Source organism: Culex quinquefasciatus, chromosome 3 (genome assembly GCF_015732765.1).
Source record: "Culex quinquefasciatus strain JHB chromosome 3, VPISU_Cqui_1.0_pri_paternal, whole genome shotgun sequence".
NCBI classification, from domain to species: domain Eukaryota; kingdom Metazoa; phylum Arthropoda; class Insecta; order Diptera; family Culicidae; genus Culex; species Culex quinquefasciatus.
Genome location: NC_051863.1, coordinates 67,531,275 through 67,549,060, shown reverse-complemented (window position 1 = coordinate 67,549,060; position 17,786 = coordinate 67,531,275). Strand labels below are relative to the sequence as shown.

The 17,786-nt window shown below is 36.1% G+C and overlaps 1 protein-coding gene across 1 annotated transcript in view; it reads left to right on the top strand.

The window, feature by feature from the left end:
- LOC6044302 overlaps positions 1 to 17,786 on the top strand; it is a 133,407-nt gene that overhangs the window by 46,003 nt on the left and 69,618 nt on the right. Inside the window, 1 exon segment of the mRNA XM_038263085.1 lies at positions 17,367 to 17,454. Coding sequence (XP_038119013.1) covers positions 17,367 to 17,454 — 88 coding nt within the window.

The following is a 17,786-nucleotide window of genomic DNA, read 5'->3' as shown; positions in this document are numbered from 1 at the left end:
ATAACATTCTAAAAGATAACTTCTTGAACATTTTTGTAAGATAACTTCAGCTTGATTTTTGTGAAATTAATTTCTGCAGGATAACTTCAGATACATTTTTGTACGGTAACTATCTGCAAGTCCGAGCAGAGGGAAATAACTTGGGAATAATATTTTTTGTCATTTGAAAATAACATTTTATGTTATTTATGGGTAATTCTCTACCAACTCACACGAAATCGGGAAAAGTTGCCCCGACCCCTCTTCGATTTGCGTGAAACTTTGTCCTAAAGGGTAACTTTTGTCCCTGATCACGAATCCGAGGTCCGTTTTTTGATATCTCGTGACGGAGGGGCGGTACGACCCCTTCCATTTTTGAACATGCGAAAAAAGAGGTGTTTTTCAATAATTTGCAGCCTGAAACGGTGATGAGATAGAAATTTGGTGTCAAAGGGACTTTTATGTAAAATTAGACGCCCGATTTGATGGCGTACTCAGAATTCCAAAAACGTATTTTTCATCGAAAAAGCACTAAAAAGTTTTAAAAATTCTCCCATTTTCCGTTACTCGACTGTAAAAATTTTGGAACATGTCATTTTATGGGAAATTTAATGTACTTTTCGAATCTACATTGTCCCAGAAGGGTCATTTTTTCATTTAGAACAAAATTTTTCATTTTAAAATTTCGTGTTTTTTCTAACTTTGCAGGGTTATTTTTTAGAGTGTAACAATGTTCTACAAAGTTGTAGAACAGACAATTACAAAAATTTTGATATATAGACATAAGGGGTTTGCTTATAAACATCACAAGTTATCGCGATTTTACGAAAAAAGTTACCCCTTAGGACAAAGTTTCACGCAAATCGAAGAGGGGTCGGGGCAACTGCTGTGTGAGTTGGCGGAGAATTACCCTTATAACAACCTTTGTTATTCGTCGTTATGATTTTTTTTGTTATTGGATTATTATTGTAATAACAGACCAATAAAATTTGTAGTTATTCTTCGAACAAATCTTTGTTATTATTTTTTGTTATTTTAACAACTAATCCGATCATTCCAATAACTGTTGGAGGTATTCTTCCATAACAAAAAATTTTATTACAAAGTTGTTTTGGCTTTCAACCAATACCAGACCAATAACAAATTTTATTATGATAACATAAACTGTTATAAAACTCTTATGCAAAAATGGCTTTTAAAGATGATTCCATAACACTTTCTGCTGTTTTAGAGCAGTTCTCTTCGAAATCGATCCTTTTTTTTTAATTTTATTTTTTGTATTTTTTAAACCGGCTGAAACTTTTTTGGTGCCCAAATAAGCCATTTTGCATCATTAGTTTGTCCATATAATTTTCCATACAAATTTGGCAGTTGTCCATACAACAAAATTTTTCATTTTAAAATTTCGTGTTTTTTCTAACTTTGCAGGGTTATTTTTTAGAGTGTAACAATGTTCTAAAAAGTTGTAGAGCAGACAATTACAAAAATTTTGATATATAGACATAAGGGGTTTGCTTATAAACATCACAAGTTATCGCGATTTTACGAAAAAAAGTTTTGAAAAAGTTACTTTTTGCGTTTCTCTTTGTTTCGTCGTCCGTGTCTGTCGCGGGTGACCATGAACGGCCATGATCGATGACGACCAACTTTTTTAAAACTTTTTTCGTAAAATCGTGATAACTTGTGATGTTTATAAGCAAACCCCTTATGTCTATATATCAAAATTTTTGTAATTGTCTGCTCTTTTTAGAACATTGTTACACTCTAAAAAATAACCCTGCAAAGTTAGAAAAACACGAAATTTTAAAATGAAAAATTTTGTTCTAAATGAAAAAATGACCCTTCTGGGACAATGTAGATTCGAAAAGTACATTAAATTTCCCATAAAATGACATGTTCCAAAAATTTTTACAGTCGAGTAACGGAAAATGGGAGAATTTGTAACACTTTTTTAGTGTTTTTTTCGATGAAAAATACGTTTTTTCGGAATTCTGAGTACGCCATCAAATCGGGCGTCTAATTTTACATAAAAGTCCCTTTGACACCAAATTTCTATCTCATCACCGTTTCAGGCTGCAAATTATTGAAAAACACCTCTTTTTTCGCATGTGCAAAGATGGAAGGGGTCGTACCGCCCCTCCGTCACGAGATATCAAAAAATGGACCTCGGATTCGTGATCAGGGACAAAAGTTACCCCTTAGGACAAAGTTTCACGCAAATCGAAGAGGGGTCGGGGCAACTGCTGTGTGAGTTGGCGGAGAATTACCCTTATAACAACCTTTGTTATTCGTCGTTATGATTTTTTTTGTTATTGGATTATTATTGTAATAACAGACCAATAAAATTTGTAGTTATTCTTCGAACAAATCTTTGTTATTATTTTTTGTTATTTTAACAACTAATCCGATCATTCCAATAACTGTTGGAGGTATTCTTCCATAACAAAAAATTTTATTACAAAGTTGTTTTGGCTTTCAACCAATACCAGACCAATAACAAATTTTATTATGATAACATAAACTGTTATAAAACTCTTATGCAAAAATGGCTTTTAAAGATGATTCCATAACACTTTCTGCTGTTTTAGAGCAGTTCTCTTCGAAATCGATCCTTTTTTTTTAATTTTATTTTTTGTATTTTTTAAACCGGCTGAAACTTTTTTGGTGCCCAAATAAGCCATTTTGCATCATTAGTTTGTCCATATAATTTTCCATACAAATTTGGCAGTTGTCCATACAAAAATGATATGTGAAAATTCAAAAATCTGTATCTTTTGAAGGATTTTTTGATCGTTTTGGTGTCTTCGGCAAAGTTGTAGGTATGGATATGGACTACGCTGAAATAAAAATGATACACGGTAAAAAAAATTTGGTGATTTTTGCCTTCCTCGCGTTACTGAGGAAAGGCTATAAAATCACTCGAAAAATGAACTTGTCAATTAGACCTCCTAGAACCACCTTCATGTATACCTATCGACTCAGAATCAAATTCTGAGCAAATGTCTGTGTGTGTGGTGGGATGTTGATCAATAAATTGTCACTCGATTATCTCGACATTGGCTGAACCGATTTTGTTCGTTTTGGCGTCATTCGATCCGTCTTGGGGTCCCATAAGTCGCTATTAAAAATGATAAAGTTAAGTTCAGTACTTCAAAAGTTATGCTAAAACCCGATTTAATCCCACCTGGGGTGAGATAGAGCCTTTCTTACAAAAGGAAGTTAACGGCAGTTGATTTTTTTTTTCAAAAAATAGCAAAATAAAGAATGGTCCATTCATAATACAATTCGAAACTCAACCATATTTTTTCATATAACTGGTTTTTTCATAAGCGCTGGTTTTTGCCCCATTTGCCATGGCCGGTTGTAAGCTGTGCTCGCACACAAGCATTTTCGATTTTTTAAATCAAAACACATTGTTTTTGAGACAGAGAATTAGCTCACAATTTGCGATGTTCGTAATGTTTTCTGCATATCGCTAAATTGTTCGTATTCTCTGAGTGTTTTTTTTTTGCACTTTTCAAAATATCAAGAATTAACGAGAAAACAAAATAATTCCGTCTTGCTCCAATGCGTTAAAGTGGTTACAAAATGACTAGCAGAAAGTGTTTCAACACCCGAGAATTTTCCGTGTTGTAAACAACGATGTAACGGTAAAGCCGCATAAATGTTCTTGAAAGCTTTGAAACGCCTACTGTAATTCACTAAACTGTCATTTAGGCGTTAGGCAAAATTGTGAGCTTTCAATAAGTATGCATGAGTATGTAGTATGCATTTAGGCGTTTTGGGATTGGGAAGCATACAACGGCTGAGCGCTCGGTGGGACTTCACTACGACAAACGCAAACGTACCGAATAAACCACCTTGGTGCGCTGGTACGATGAACAAAAATACTAATACACAAAAAGGCTAGTACCGAAGCTAGAAAACCAAACCCGCGATGTGCGTTGTCACTGGCACATGGGAAGCTTGGACGCTTCCCAGAAATTCGTTCGCTCAGAGTTCGATCAGAGAATGAGCAAAACAAAAAAGAAAGGCAAAAGAATGAGCATGAGGCTTCAGAACAGATAGCTGCTTGCGTCTAGTTTGCGTTCACTGAAGCTCAGCATAGAAAATAATGATAGGCGATATGTGATGAACGAGCAATCGATAAAGCAACTTGCACTAAAAGGGGGTAATCTAGTATCAAAACTCTATACGCGCCAGCATCACGCGCCAGCATTGCTCGCGTCTGCATGTGAAGCTCAACTTGACAACTTGTCGACGAGGCGACGAAAATCGATCGTCCATGATTTTTGAAAATTTTTCGAATTTATATTTCTCGAGAAATGATTTGAGAACGAAGCTTGAATTGGAGTCGGAGCCAAAAGCAAACACTATACCTTTCTTTAGTAAGAAAGGCAAAAATGGAATTTTTCTAAAATCTGAACGGTAAATCCGAATGAGGTCAAATTTGTTTCAGAACATCGAGTATGGTCTAGATTATGATGTGGAGAAAAAATTAGATAAAATGCCAAAGGAATAGTTTTGGCATTTGGTGAAAGTTGGCTTTACCTTTTTAGGGTTTTCCCCTCACAGTGAATTAGTCCACAAGCTGTAAATCAAGAACCACATTACCGACGTGGATGAAAATTTGGGAGGATATAGGGCTGGGAAAATGCAATTTTTGGATAAATAAACGATTTCAATACTTCAATTTTCGACCGAATTTTCATTTGAAAACCGCCTGATTTGGTGAAAACACACTCCGAGTCCCCATAAAAATGGATAAATTCAAATTTGGTATGGAACTGGTTCAGGTTCAGCACATCCCCTTTCAAATGCGCCCAAGAGAGCTTAAATCCATAATGTGGGCTCTGAGAAACCCCTACCACAAAATTGAGCACTTTTTACCACACACGGACGTCACGCGTGCTTTACAGTAAATTAAGCGCCAAAATTCGGATATTGGAGGTAGACCAATTCTGTCATTGTCAATCGATCGGGCGTCGAAAATCGATCGTCCATGATTTTTTGCAAATTTTTCGAATTTATATTTCTCGAGAAATGATTTGAGAACGAAGCTTGAATTGGAGTCGGAGCCAAAAGCAAACACTATACCTTTCTTTAGTAAGAAAGGCAAAAAACGAGTTTAACAAAAGTCCGGAAGATTGTAAAAAGGGTGGTTTTTGTAAGAAAACCCGTCATGCTATATATTTTTAGAAAAGTATTTAAAAGACTTTTCCAACGCGTCCAAGATATTGAAGATCTGACAAATCTATCAAAAGTTATAAGCACTTAAGTGTTATTTATACGCTTTTTGGAGGCCGGATCTCAGATATGTTAATGAAAACGTTGTCCGGAACTCTCATTCAACCTATTGTTGGATAGGTATTCAAATGACCTTTCCAACGCGTCCAAAACATTAAAGATCTGACAATCCTATCAAAAGCTATAAGCACTTCAGAGTTACTTATGCACTTTTAGGAGGCCGGATCCTTCTCTCTGCCGGATCTCAGATATTTTGATGGATACGTTGTCCGGATCTCTCATGCGACATATCGCAGGATGGGTATTCAAAAGACCTTTCTAACGCGTCCAAAACATTGAAGATCTGACAACCCTATCAAAAGTTATAAGCACTTAAGTGTTATTTACGCACTTTTTGCATTTTGGATAGCACCCTTTATGGCCTATCTACAATCACTTAGCATAGAAAATTTCACTTAGCTTAGGAATTTGAATCAATGGAAATGAATCTGAGTTTCTACAATGGAAAAGTAATCAAATTAGAAACTGACGTTTGGTTTGGAAAATTTCAAAATCTACGGTAAGTTGACGTTTCCATATCAAAGGTAAACAAACAACTGCATAGCAACGTATATCAGCCCAGCAAGTTTTCTAAGTTGATTGTGGATGACGAACGTAAGTTGCAGACTTTCCTAAGTAACTACTTTACTTAGATGTTCTAAGCTAAGTGATTGTAGATAGGCCATTAAATGCGAGGAAGGCGGTAACCACCTAAAGGTGGATTAAGTAACGTTTTTATTTAACTTTTTGTCACTAAAACTTGATTTGCAAAAAACACTATTTTTTTTTATATGTTTTAGAGGACATCAAATGCCAACTTTTCAGAAATTTCCAGAATGGGCAAAAAATCTTTGACCAAGTTATGATTTTTTGAATCAATATAATTTTTTTCAAAAAATCAAAATATTTGTCGCAAATTTTTTTCAATTTCATTTTTTGATGTAAAATTGAATTTGCAATCATAAAGTACTTCAGTGAAATTTTGATAAAAGGCACCGTTTTCAAGTTATAGCCATTTTTAGGTAACTTTTTTGAAAATAGTCGCAGTTTTCCATTTTCTTTAAATTAGTGCACATGTTTGCCCATTTTTGAAAAAAATATTTTTGAAAAGCTGAGAAAATTCTCTATATTTTGCATTTTTGAACTTTGTTGATACGACCTATAGTTGCTGAGATATTGCTATTCAAAGGTTTAAAAAGAAGTAAAATTGATGATTTCTAAGTCTCACCAAATAACCCACCATTTTCTAACGTTGATATCTCAGCAACTAATGGTCCGATTTTCAATGATAAAATATGAAACATTCGTTAAATTTTCCGATCTTTCCGAAAACAATACTTTTAAAATTTTCATATCAAGACTAACATTTCAAAAGGCCCAAACATTCAATATTACGCCTTTTTGAAATGTTAGTCTTGATTTGAAAAAAAATGAATATATTTTTTTCGGAAACATCGAAAAATTTCACGAATGTTTCACATTTTAACATTGAAAATCGGACAATTAGTTGCTGAGATATCAACGTTAGAAAATGGTGGGTTATTTGGTGAGACTTAGAAATCATCAATGTTAACCTTTGAATGACAATATCTCAGCAACTATAGGTCGTATCAACAAAGTTCAAAAATGCAAAATATGGAGAATTTTCTCAGCTTTTCAAAAATATTTTTTTCGAAAGTGGGCAAACATGTGCAATAATTTAAAAAAATGGAAAACTGCGACTATTTTCAAAAAAGTTACCTAAAAATGGCTATAACTTTAAAGCGGTGCACTTTATGAAAATTTCACTAAAGTACTTTTTGATTGCAAATTTGATTTTACATCGAAAAATTAAGTTGAAAAATTTTTGCGACCAATATTTCGATTTTTTGAAAAAAATAGTGTTGAATCGAAAATTCATAACTCGTTCAAAGATTTTTTGCACAATCTGGAAATTTCTGAAAAGTTGGCATTCTATGTCCAATAAAACATATCAAAAAATAAAAAAAAATAAAAATAGTATTTTTTTTTGCAAATCAAGTTTTAGTGCAAAAAGATAAATTAAGAATCACCAATTTTTTTTTACCGTGTATCATTTTTTTCAGTGTAGCCCTTATTCATACCTACAACTTTGGCGAAGACACCAAATCGATCAAAAAATTCCTTCAAAAGATACAGATTTTTGAATTTTCATATATCATTTTTGTATAACAGCTGCCAAATTTGGATGGAAAATTATATGGACAAACTAATGATGCAAAATGGCTTCTTTGGGCATACCGAAGGCACCAAAAAAGTTTCAGCCGGATTAAAAAATACTAAAAAAAATCGAATGACCGAAATCTCAGAGTATTTGTAAGAGTATTTGTTATTGAAATGGTATGAATTTTGTTATTACCGTCTGTCTGGGAGATATTTTTGTAAGATTTTTGTAAGATAACTTTCTACACGATAACTTCAAATCCATCCTAATCTAAAGTTATATTGCAGCAAGTTATCTTTCAGAAAATGCACTAAAGTTATCCTGCATAAAGTTATCTTGCAGGAATCGAAGTTATCTTGCAGATTCGGTGATTTCTTGAATAAGCATCGCTGCAGGATAAATAAAAAGTTATCTTGCAGCGATGTTTGGTTGATTTTGAATAATTGCAAGATCATTTTTATCATCTGATGTTCAGCTGAAATTTGTGAACATTTGGAGTAAATCTAGACGTAGATTCGGATTCTGTGGAGGAAGTATCCTCTAGTATAACCTAGTGATTTTAGAGACAAAGAAGGAGTATTTTCGATAAACTGTGCTTTGCTGTAAAAAAATCCAAATGGAAAAGCTTTAAAGCTCTTGAAATCAAAACTCATTATGTGGAACACTTTTTCAAAAAAAAAAACCATTTCATTGATATCGATTCACGCTCAATCCGGTAGCACCCCTTAACTTCTACCACCCACAAATCCCCTTAACTTGGCTCCATTACACCGAAATTGTGTTCAACCCACCCACACACACATTCAATAAAAGTGCTACTTTCGAGCCTCCGTCTGGTGGCTAATAGCGTCGCGACGCCATCAGTACCAACAGCAAAAAAAAACTATTCTGTTGGGGGGTGGAAAGCCTTCCCTTTTTTTGTTGATTTCGATGTCCCTGATTTGCAAAAACGAGGATATTCTATTTCGGGGCCAATCAAACGCCCACAAATTTGTATGGTGTCTGGAATGGACTTTCAGGAGTTTTATTTTCTTTAAGCACTTTAATTTGAATGAAGCGGAAAAAATCTTAAACAATTTGACTCGGTCCAGTTTTGACCGGAGCGACATTGAAGATTGAAAGTAATCCAGCAATTTGAACTTTCAAATGGAAATGTTCGTCCTTCTCCAACAACCAATTGTTGACCAAATATTCAAAACTTTTTTTTCTTAAAAATCTAGCTCATGTCCTGAATACCTCAAAAGCCACAGCAGCATGACTTTTTCGTGGTTTTCACGTGAAAGAATGGGACCGTGTCTTGCTTATTCAGGTCAATGGCCGGGCCACCACACCGTCGGCCGGCCACTTGGAAAGTCAGAGTCCTGCCGCGGACCAAAGGGGGTTGTTTTGTATAAATCAGGCCTCGCTAGTCGCTAAATAAAGCAGAAATAAGGACTCTCCAATCGTGTACCTTTATGTGCTAGTAAAACAGACAAAACTACAACATTGTTTGAATTATTTAAAACTGTTTTTTTTTAAATAAAAACCCATTGAAACTTGAAAAGATTTTTGTTTAATTTGTGGTTGTTGCTTTGAAATAAGATTTCAATTATTTCATCAACCCAAAATTGACAAAAAATTCTGCTTGGAAAATATATTGTCTCCACTTGTCTATGGTTGTGGTTATAAAAGTATCACCCTGCTGCTAGCGTGTTGAAAACTGTTTTTTTTTTCGTTTCGTGACCACGCGTGCAGCATGGCTAGCGTCGTGGTCAGCCAGCTGTGATTGCGGCCACCACCATGGTGAGAAGTGATGTTGCGTGGTCTGTGCAACGTGACATACCGGATGTTGCACTGCAAGGGATATCAAACCGACCAGTCAGAATTTTGATTTAAAATTAAAACTAACAAAAGTACGATAAATCGACATGACGTCCCAAAAAATACAAGCTTTATATACTTTTTGCTGGCTGACAATTCTGTGCATTATTCCGAAGTTTGGTTGCCTTTGGTTGCCGGAGTCCCGAGATATGATTAAAAATGTTTACAGTAGACGGGCATGTACGTGTGACAAAAAATCTTCTGACTAAATTCTCAAAACTGCTTTCATATGAAGAACGACAACAATGCACTATGAAATCAAGTTTTGGGGATCTGTGAAGTTCAAAAGGTCATTGAAAGCAGCACAAATCGGAACTCAATATGGCCCCAAATCGACGTACGACAAGATAGCATGAACACGACGACATGCAAATTTTGAATGCTTACTCGAAAGGTAATTGCGTTCCAACCAAAGAAACGTCTCAACACGACTAAATGTTGCAATTTCTTAGCCAAACACGAAAACATCCGCTGAAAGCATTTGCAATAGCAACCGTCCCATTTCCATTAGGCGTCTTCATCGTCATTGAAGCGATCCAAAACAAAACCCAATTAAAACCATCGCTAATTGCACTTAACTCGGAAACTCTTACTTTTTGCCAAACAACGTCAACCACTCAATAATGGATGAGTCAACTCGATTCTCTATTCAGCACACACACAAACACCGACCGACGGATGTCCTCCGGGGCACCACCACCACCCCCTCTTCCCGAAATGGATGATTCAAAGAGTTCCCGCAGTGACCTTGAACCTGGCCCAGCCACAATTCGATTTGATATTATTATTATCCTTTGTCCGGTGCTGTCGTCGGTGTGGCCGATTACATCGATGGATGTGACGCCCTCATGTCCGGTGTGACGAGCCGAGACATTGGTTTCGTTTAACCCTCAACTGCTTGTTTTTATTTTCATATTTAGATTATTTCTGATGATTTTAGAACATAATTTCTTTTTTTTTTAATAGTTTGGGAGGTGTAATTTTGGAAGGTTGAATATCGCCTCTTATATGATGTAATTTTACCTGAATTTAGACTGAAAAATCAAATTACACAAAAAAGGTAAAATTACACGTTTTCAGAGGAAAAATTACACTTTTTTTCTGACAAAAAAGATGTATCATAGTGTGAACTCACCTTAATTTCGATAGGAACAACCCGAGCAATAACACGAGAATACCATATTTTGGTATTACAAACACCAAAATGTGCCAGCAAATTCAAAGAAAGAGAAACAAACTAAACCAGAACGAGAAAGGTAGCCCAGGCAGCGTGTCATTTTTCGTGGGATTTTCGAGGATGCATGATCCCAACTGAATAGGATTCAACACAAATCCAATATTAAAAGGATTTTAGAACGAAGTTCGAATACCACATGCATACCAACACGTTGGTATTGAAAGAGATATTTTATCAAATTAACAAAGATTGATATTATTTTTTAGAGTTTATCGATTATGACGAAAAAGGCACAAAAAAAACATGTTTTTTCTTATCATTTTTAAATGTATTAGCATACTTTTAGAATGTTAAACATAATTTAAAATAGTTTTTTTATGAATCACCTTAATTTTATAAAAAAATATTTAAAAAACCTTCACAATACATATGGTAGGTATTCCCTAATTTATAAAGATCATTAAATGACTTTTTTAGTCCAAAATAAAAAAAAAAGCTTTAATTAAGAGTAGATTTGCGTTTTCAAGTATGTAAGTAAGCAACAGTATGTCAAAATTCGACATTTTTTTTTAAATTTTGCCCAATGCAACAATACCAAAATTTGGTATAATCCCACAGATTGGTATTAACTTACACTTTAAACATTTTTTCAAGGGCTCGCGACAACCAAAAGTTGTTATTGATACCATTGAATGGTATTATTTTGCATTTCCCGTGTTATTTACCCATGCTCGGTAATGTATTCATACACAGAAAAAAAAATCCGGTAAATTTACATCATTTATGATGTACCAAAAGTGCACGTCATTAATGATGCGAAATTACATCTATTTCATTTTAAATTTACATGCCATCCGATGTAAACGGGCCAAGGCAAAATATTTCCAAGTCATGTAAATTTACGATGAAATATACGTAAATTCACGAACCAAAAAAAATTTTTTTGGCCCCGCTGAATCTTGAATCCGATGTAAATTTCAAATGCCTTCGTAAATCGTAGTTCAGATAGATCAAACTTTAACTTCATTTTGGCTCAAAAGCCGATTGAATAAAATAAATCTTTCTGAACCGCGAAATAAACAATGGATTCAAAACTACACCAGACTATAGATTCAACGAAGCAATGTACAAAAGTGTTTAGCAAAAAGTAATTTGGGGCCCACGAGTGTTATTGTTCAAAAAGGGAGGTGATGTTTACTATACGGAATGTACATACCTAGCGGAAGGCAGTCAGCTGATGATCATTGGCATAGAATAGCATCCGTCGGCTGATACTCGAGGCTAGCGGTCTGGATGAGCCCACACTGCTTCCAAGGTTGAACTGCTTCTGCTCAGCTATGCCATTCACGCGACGTGGTTCTCGAACTCCTTATTGAATGCTGACGGCAGTGTATCCGTGCGAGTCAGCAAAGTTCGTCGACCCTATGCAGCGGCAGCGCGGGCATTCTCGTCAGAATCTTGTACCAGGACATCGTCGAGTGCACTGCATGCAGACTCCGGATCAGATTGGACCGCAGCCGCTTTTCGTCGATTCGCATGGTCCGTGGCAGTTCTGGTGAAACGCATAACGAAACAGAAGAGTTGTTGGCTCTAGGAAAAAACGCGGGACGGTTAGTTTGAGGACAATAGCTACACAAAGAGCAATGTCGTCGATTCCATACTTACGGCTCGGAGAAATTTTCCACGAACGACTCACTCGATGCACGCAGAACAATGAATGTTGAGCTGGGATGGAAAATAAGAAAAATCAATTACGAAAAATTATTCCACGAAGAACACAACAAAGAAGTTGTTCTATTTATTGAGAGTTGTTGTTACTCACGCGTTATCAAAGTGTCCTGGCGGTGATGGTTCCGTTGGAATCGATGGCAAACTAGTAGCTAAGCACTTATACCAGCAACCGCTTGTTGATGTCCCGCGAAATGAATGTTTTGCCCTGTTTTTCTCTGCTTGAACACGAGCCTAGATCTGCTTTGCCGTTCCTGGTCCCGTGACTCTTTGGCCACCAACCGTTCTGGATATACGTCTTCCTTTGGTCGCATTTCTCGGCCAGTCGTTTCTCGCGCATCTCCGATGCCTTTCAGTTCACTTCTCGTTGATCCACTGGACCTCCTCCCGTTCGACTTCGGCCGTTTGGCGTTTGAATGACCACACAGGCGCGGGAAACCAGTCCTCGATCTGCTGGCGCCATTCCGGGACGCGGAACAGTTTGCTATTGGCCGTGCCCAGCCAGCAAGGTTTTCGGCGGAATCGATTGGTGGTGAATTGGAGCAGCTTCTAATTCGCCGACAGGCTCGAAGGAAGCTCACCAAACATCTCGTGGCCAGCAAACCGGCGGCGGTCCAAAAGTCGTACAGTAATTTACACGGTATAACTTGCGAAAAACCGAACTTACTGCTGCGAGTCAGGGATGGTATTTTCTCATTTCCTCGCCGATGGCCGAGGGCTTTTAGATATCGTCCCTCGCTCAAATCATCAAATTTTCGGCGTTCTCCCAAAACTGCATCAAGAGAGCGAAGCGAAAACGACGCCGATGAAATAGCGAGCAACGAACAAACCGATGCGTAAGACGGAAAAAAATCTCTCACACAGCCAGTCCCCTCGCTCAAAAAGCAAGAGAAAGAGCAATCGTGAAATTCTCTCGCCCGTAAGCCCTGTAGAAATGAGTTCATTTGTGTGCGTGAGCTCCAGTGTATGTATACAGCAATTTCGTGTGCGTGTCTCTCCGGTTGGAACGATAGTTTCATCGGAGCCAGCGAGAGAGTATTTCTCGTCGATGTGATGGGCTTTCGATATTCGCGACAGCAAGCCGACCATCACTCGGCTGCGAAAGAGAAGAGAAGTTTTAAGAGACGAGGAACGCACCGAAATATGCATCAATGATAGTGCGATGGTGATGGTTTACCTACCCTGCTGCGAGTATCCCAACAATTTTTTTTTTGCAGCAATCGAATGACAGAAGCAGAAAAGACGAGCGCGTGCATGAAATCAAAACAAAAATATTTACACGGTGCAAGAGAAATAGTTAAAAGCAGTAAATAGAACTTTTTTTAAGAGGTACTAGATTACACGCTTCCAAAATAAAACCGATTTATGTTGTAGTAATCGAAATAAACCAAGATGGTCAAAATTTAATTTAATTTAAATAATCATTATCAAATTCAAGCAAAACAATGTAAATGGCCCAAAGCCGAAGTGTAAACAAAGAGTCTGTCTTGCTCGTTCCTTATGTAAACATCCACTGACGTAAGCCGGACAGACTGTTTGTTTACACTTCGGCTTCGACCTATTTACATTGTTTTGCTTGAATTACTACCTTAATCTAGAGTACTTTTTAAAAATAATCAAGGCGCCATGGGTTTCCTATTTACATAGGACTTTTTAAAAATTGTAAGCGAGATATTAACATTCACTTCGTTTCTGGAGCAACATTTGCAGCAAATCATGATTTTTGTTTGCAAAAAAGTATAAAATGTGACATATGTTTTGAAAAAAATTGCAATGGTCTAATTTTCGATAAAAATAAAGATAGTTACAAATTTAACAACTGTTTTACTTTAAATAAACTTTTAATTCTACTTAATAAAATAGCTTTTCAATTATTCGCAAATTATTCGTGTCCAAATCTTTAAAAAATATTCTTGGCTCAAACAGTTTATTCGAATGGAATCTAGAGTTATCGACGCTTAGTTAATGTTGGTGGTAACTGAGCCTTTAAAATCTAATCAAATTTATTCAAATTTGAAATTTGTTTAAAAAATGTTTCGACTGGTATTGCAGATTGCAAGGGGTATGGTTTCAGTGTGCAAATATTTTGTGTGCAGTTATGATTTGCACAGGGGGGAAATTTGGTGCAAAGTGCCTTTCCTTGCCCTTATACAAAGTGTAAACTAACATGTTATCCTGCAGGATATCGTTAGCAAATAAATTACAATTACAAGTGTGCAATAGATGAGCTCAAAAATCTTGTTCTGGAGAGTATGCTCAGAAATAAGTACATCTTGTTTTGAGTACAAGAAGGAAATACTACAATCTATTTAACTCTTTTCAGAGTGTAAACTGTCAGCAATATTTTGACGTTTTTTTCATTTCGCTGTTTGTTAACATTTTAATTACTATCTAAACAGCTTTTTCTAGAAAAAGACCGAAACTTTACAGAAGAAAAGTTGGCTACACGGGGTAATTATGAATTCCGCACTGAATATAAAAAATAAGCATACACTGACCAAATTTTAGGCGATTGACGTCTCCGTTGACCAGATCCTGCTATCAAACTGCGGCCGGATAGGGTCACCACGCCGATTCCAGTAACTTGGGTTCCTAAGCAAGATGATTCCTTTCATCTTCAACCAGGACAAGCTGCCCGAAGAAACTCGGATCGAGGGAATCGTTTGCCGTCTAGCATCTGCTTTGGAAACATTTGTTATAAAATGACGAGCCGGACCGGAAGCAGAAAAAGGTACATTTGCGGGAGAAACATCTGGACGAAGTGTCAGGAACTTCCAGCAGGTGATTCCTAGAAGTATTCCGTTGCTTCGTTTGAAGTCGTAGAAAAATGATTTCAACTATTATCAAAAAGTTATTACATACTCTGCCGTTCCAAGCATAATTGTCCCATGTCAATTTTGGTCGATTCTGACTTTTTGTCATTTTTAAGTTTATTTTTACGTATTCTTTTAGAAAAACACATAAAATTTAGTACTTTGTTCGGAAACTCATGAAAATCAACACCAAGTCTGTTTGTCCCATCGTTAAACTTCTACGCATAGTTGTCCCACCAAGTATTTTCTTACATGTAATCATTAGTTTTACGAAGCATTATGTCTTGTTTACCTGTTTTATATCAAGAGAATCACAAATAAGGGTGATAAACCGCTAAAGGGGGCGATTAGGGACATATAGGGCGAATAGAAACCCCCGGGACAATTATGCGTAGAAACACAGAAATCAGTCGAAAAATTTCAATCGCGTTTTTCTCAGTTGCACTTTTTCGAACATGGGACAATTATGCGTAGAACGGCAGTACTTTCGTGAGAAACTTACTTGATCAGTTTAATAAGTCGTGATGCAGTCTATAAAGCATCTTCATTTATTCGAAAGGCAGGCTGCCATTGGCAGCAGACGGTTTCTAAAAGACCAAACATTTAAATTTTCTTCACAATTTTACTTCAACTAATCAATACTCACCAGCAGCTGGATCAACGGCTCAAAAACTAATGTTTCACTGGTTGCTTGACCGATTATTCTCGAAACTCTTAGAATAGTTGCTTGGAAGCCCAAAAGAACGGTCTGATTATACGAAAGATTAACATAATACCAACTACCTGAGATTAGCATCAAATTGTTTCATTTGTTTGCACTCAGAATATCAACATAAACAACAAAATTTAGCCGCCAAACTTTCGCTTCTCCTGCCACCAAACACTACCAAGCTTACTTGATTGTTTTGTTTTGAGCTGTCATCGTCAGAATTGACTTCACAATTGAAATTTACACGATTTTGCAATTTCAATGCAGCTAAATTACATTGAATGTATATTTTACATGCAATTTGAAGTTCAAATTTTCCGAAAATCAACAAACTGAAATGAATTTGCATAACAATTGACCATTACGTATGATTTGGTTTTACATAATGGCTCTTTAAATCATATTCAACGATTTACATCAAGTTTCAATTTTACATTAAGCATGTTTACGTATAAAACATGGTTTACATGACCGTTAAATTTACACTTTTTTTTCTGTGTATAACGAAAAATTCCCCAAAATCGTCCAGAACTCGCGATTTGCGATTTACTAAAATATGGTCTGTTTTCATATAAAATATCATATTTTGTTATTAGACCTTGAAAAAAGCATTATAATTGCTCCGTATTTCACTTTAAATCATAGTTAGGAGTCCTACCAATTATGTTCTATATTCATATAGATTCAGGAAGTCGTCGTTTTTTCATTGGCAATGTGTTAAGTTGGAGAAATGAAATGTTTTGCATGATTTTTTTTATGAATTTCTCTCAAAATCCATCTGAAAAAACGTTTGCCCCAGCTTCCTCTATAAGCAAGGTTAAATGAAAGAAACAAATGTAAAATTAATACCATATTACAAATCTGTTGTAACTTATCCAGAACGTTTCCCTGAAAAAAATGAATTTCTAAGTGTTATACAAGGAAAAAGTAAACCAAAACTGTTACCCTAACATAAATGATTGCTTTAACTTCCTTTATGGACCAACATGCACTACAATCAGCTTATAGATGACACCATTGATAACACGGAAATATTGTCGGAAAAGTGTTGTCATTAGATGTGTTATCTTCTTGTTGGCATGCAATGCATTGCTTTAATAAAAATACAGTCTGGCATTGACACTGGATGCATTTTTTTCATATTTTTTTTCTATATGTCAAGCAAACCAATTCGTAGCATTTCTAGAAGAATTTTCTAAAGGTCCTATCTGCATAAGAAACCCATGACGGATAGGTTGGTTTAAAAATTTAATCTAGATTTCTAAAATATGAATGAACTATTGAATTATTGCACATTTTTTATATATTAAAGGTTGGTCAGCCTTTTTCAACCTTGTCTTCGATCAATTTTTTTGGAAGGCTTAGAACGTTTAAAAGTCTGCCCAAAATGGCTGTTTTTAGAAAACTTTTTAAAGTACTATCCCTGTTCAGATTGAGACCACCACAATAGATGGTAACAACAAAAACCCTAAAATTTACCTCTAGAGACTTTCAAATACTTTCCCAGGTCATAATTTACCCACAAACCACAAACGTAACCGAACCTTCCATAACCCAAATATGCCATGCCCCCGTAAAATGTAGCATTTTATTAACTCACAGATATTTTCCTTTTCCCTCTTACCCCTGCAGGTCGCAAAATACCGGACATCGAGCAGATTTTGCGCACCGTTCGATCTGCCTGGAACACCCCGAAATCTCAGCGCTCGCTTCTGCAGAGGTAAGACCGTTTTTCGATCGTTTACAAAAGTTTATGAGTTTTGTATTGGGATACACAGTACCAAAATGTGTTTTTGATGTGAACAATGTTTTAATTTTTTTTGTTTCATTAACTTACTGCTCCTGCGTTGAGGCAAACAAACAACTCCCGTAAGGGAAAAACTAAGCGAGCGTCCTGATTTTATTCCCGTATCAATCTCGAACGGCGGAAACTTTTAATAACTCTAATAACTTCCTTTTTGTTACGCTACCACCACAACAATACCAGGGGTGGTTTTCCGCACCATCATACTCAAACTAAAGAAGAAGTGTCGTGGGGCTGCCATTCAAACC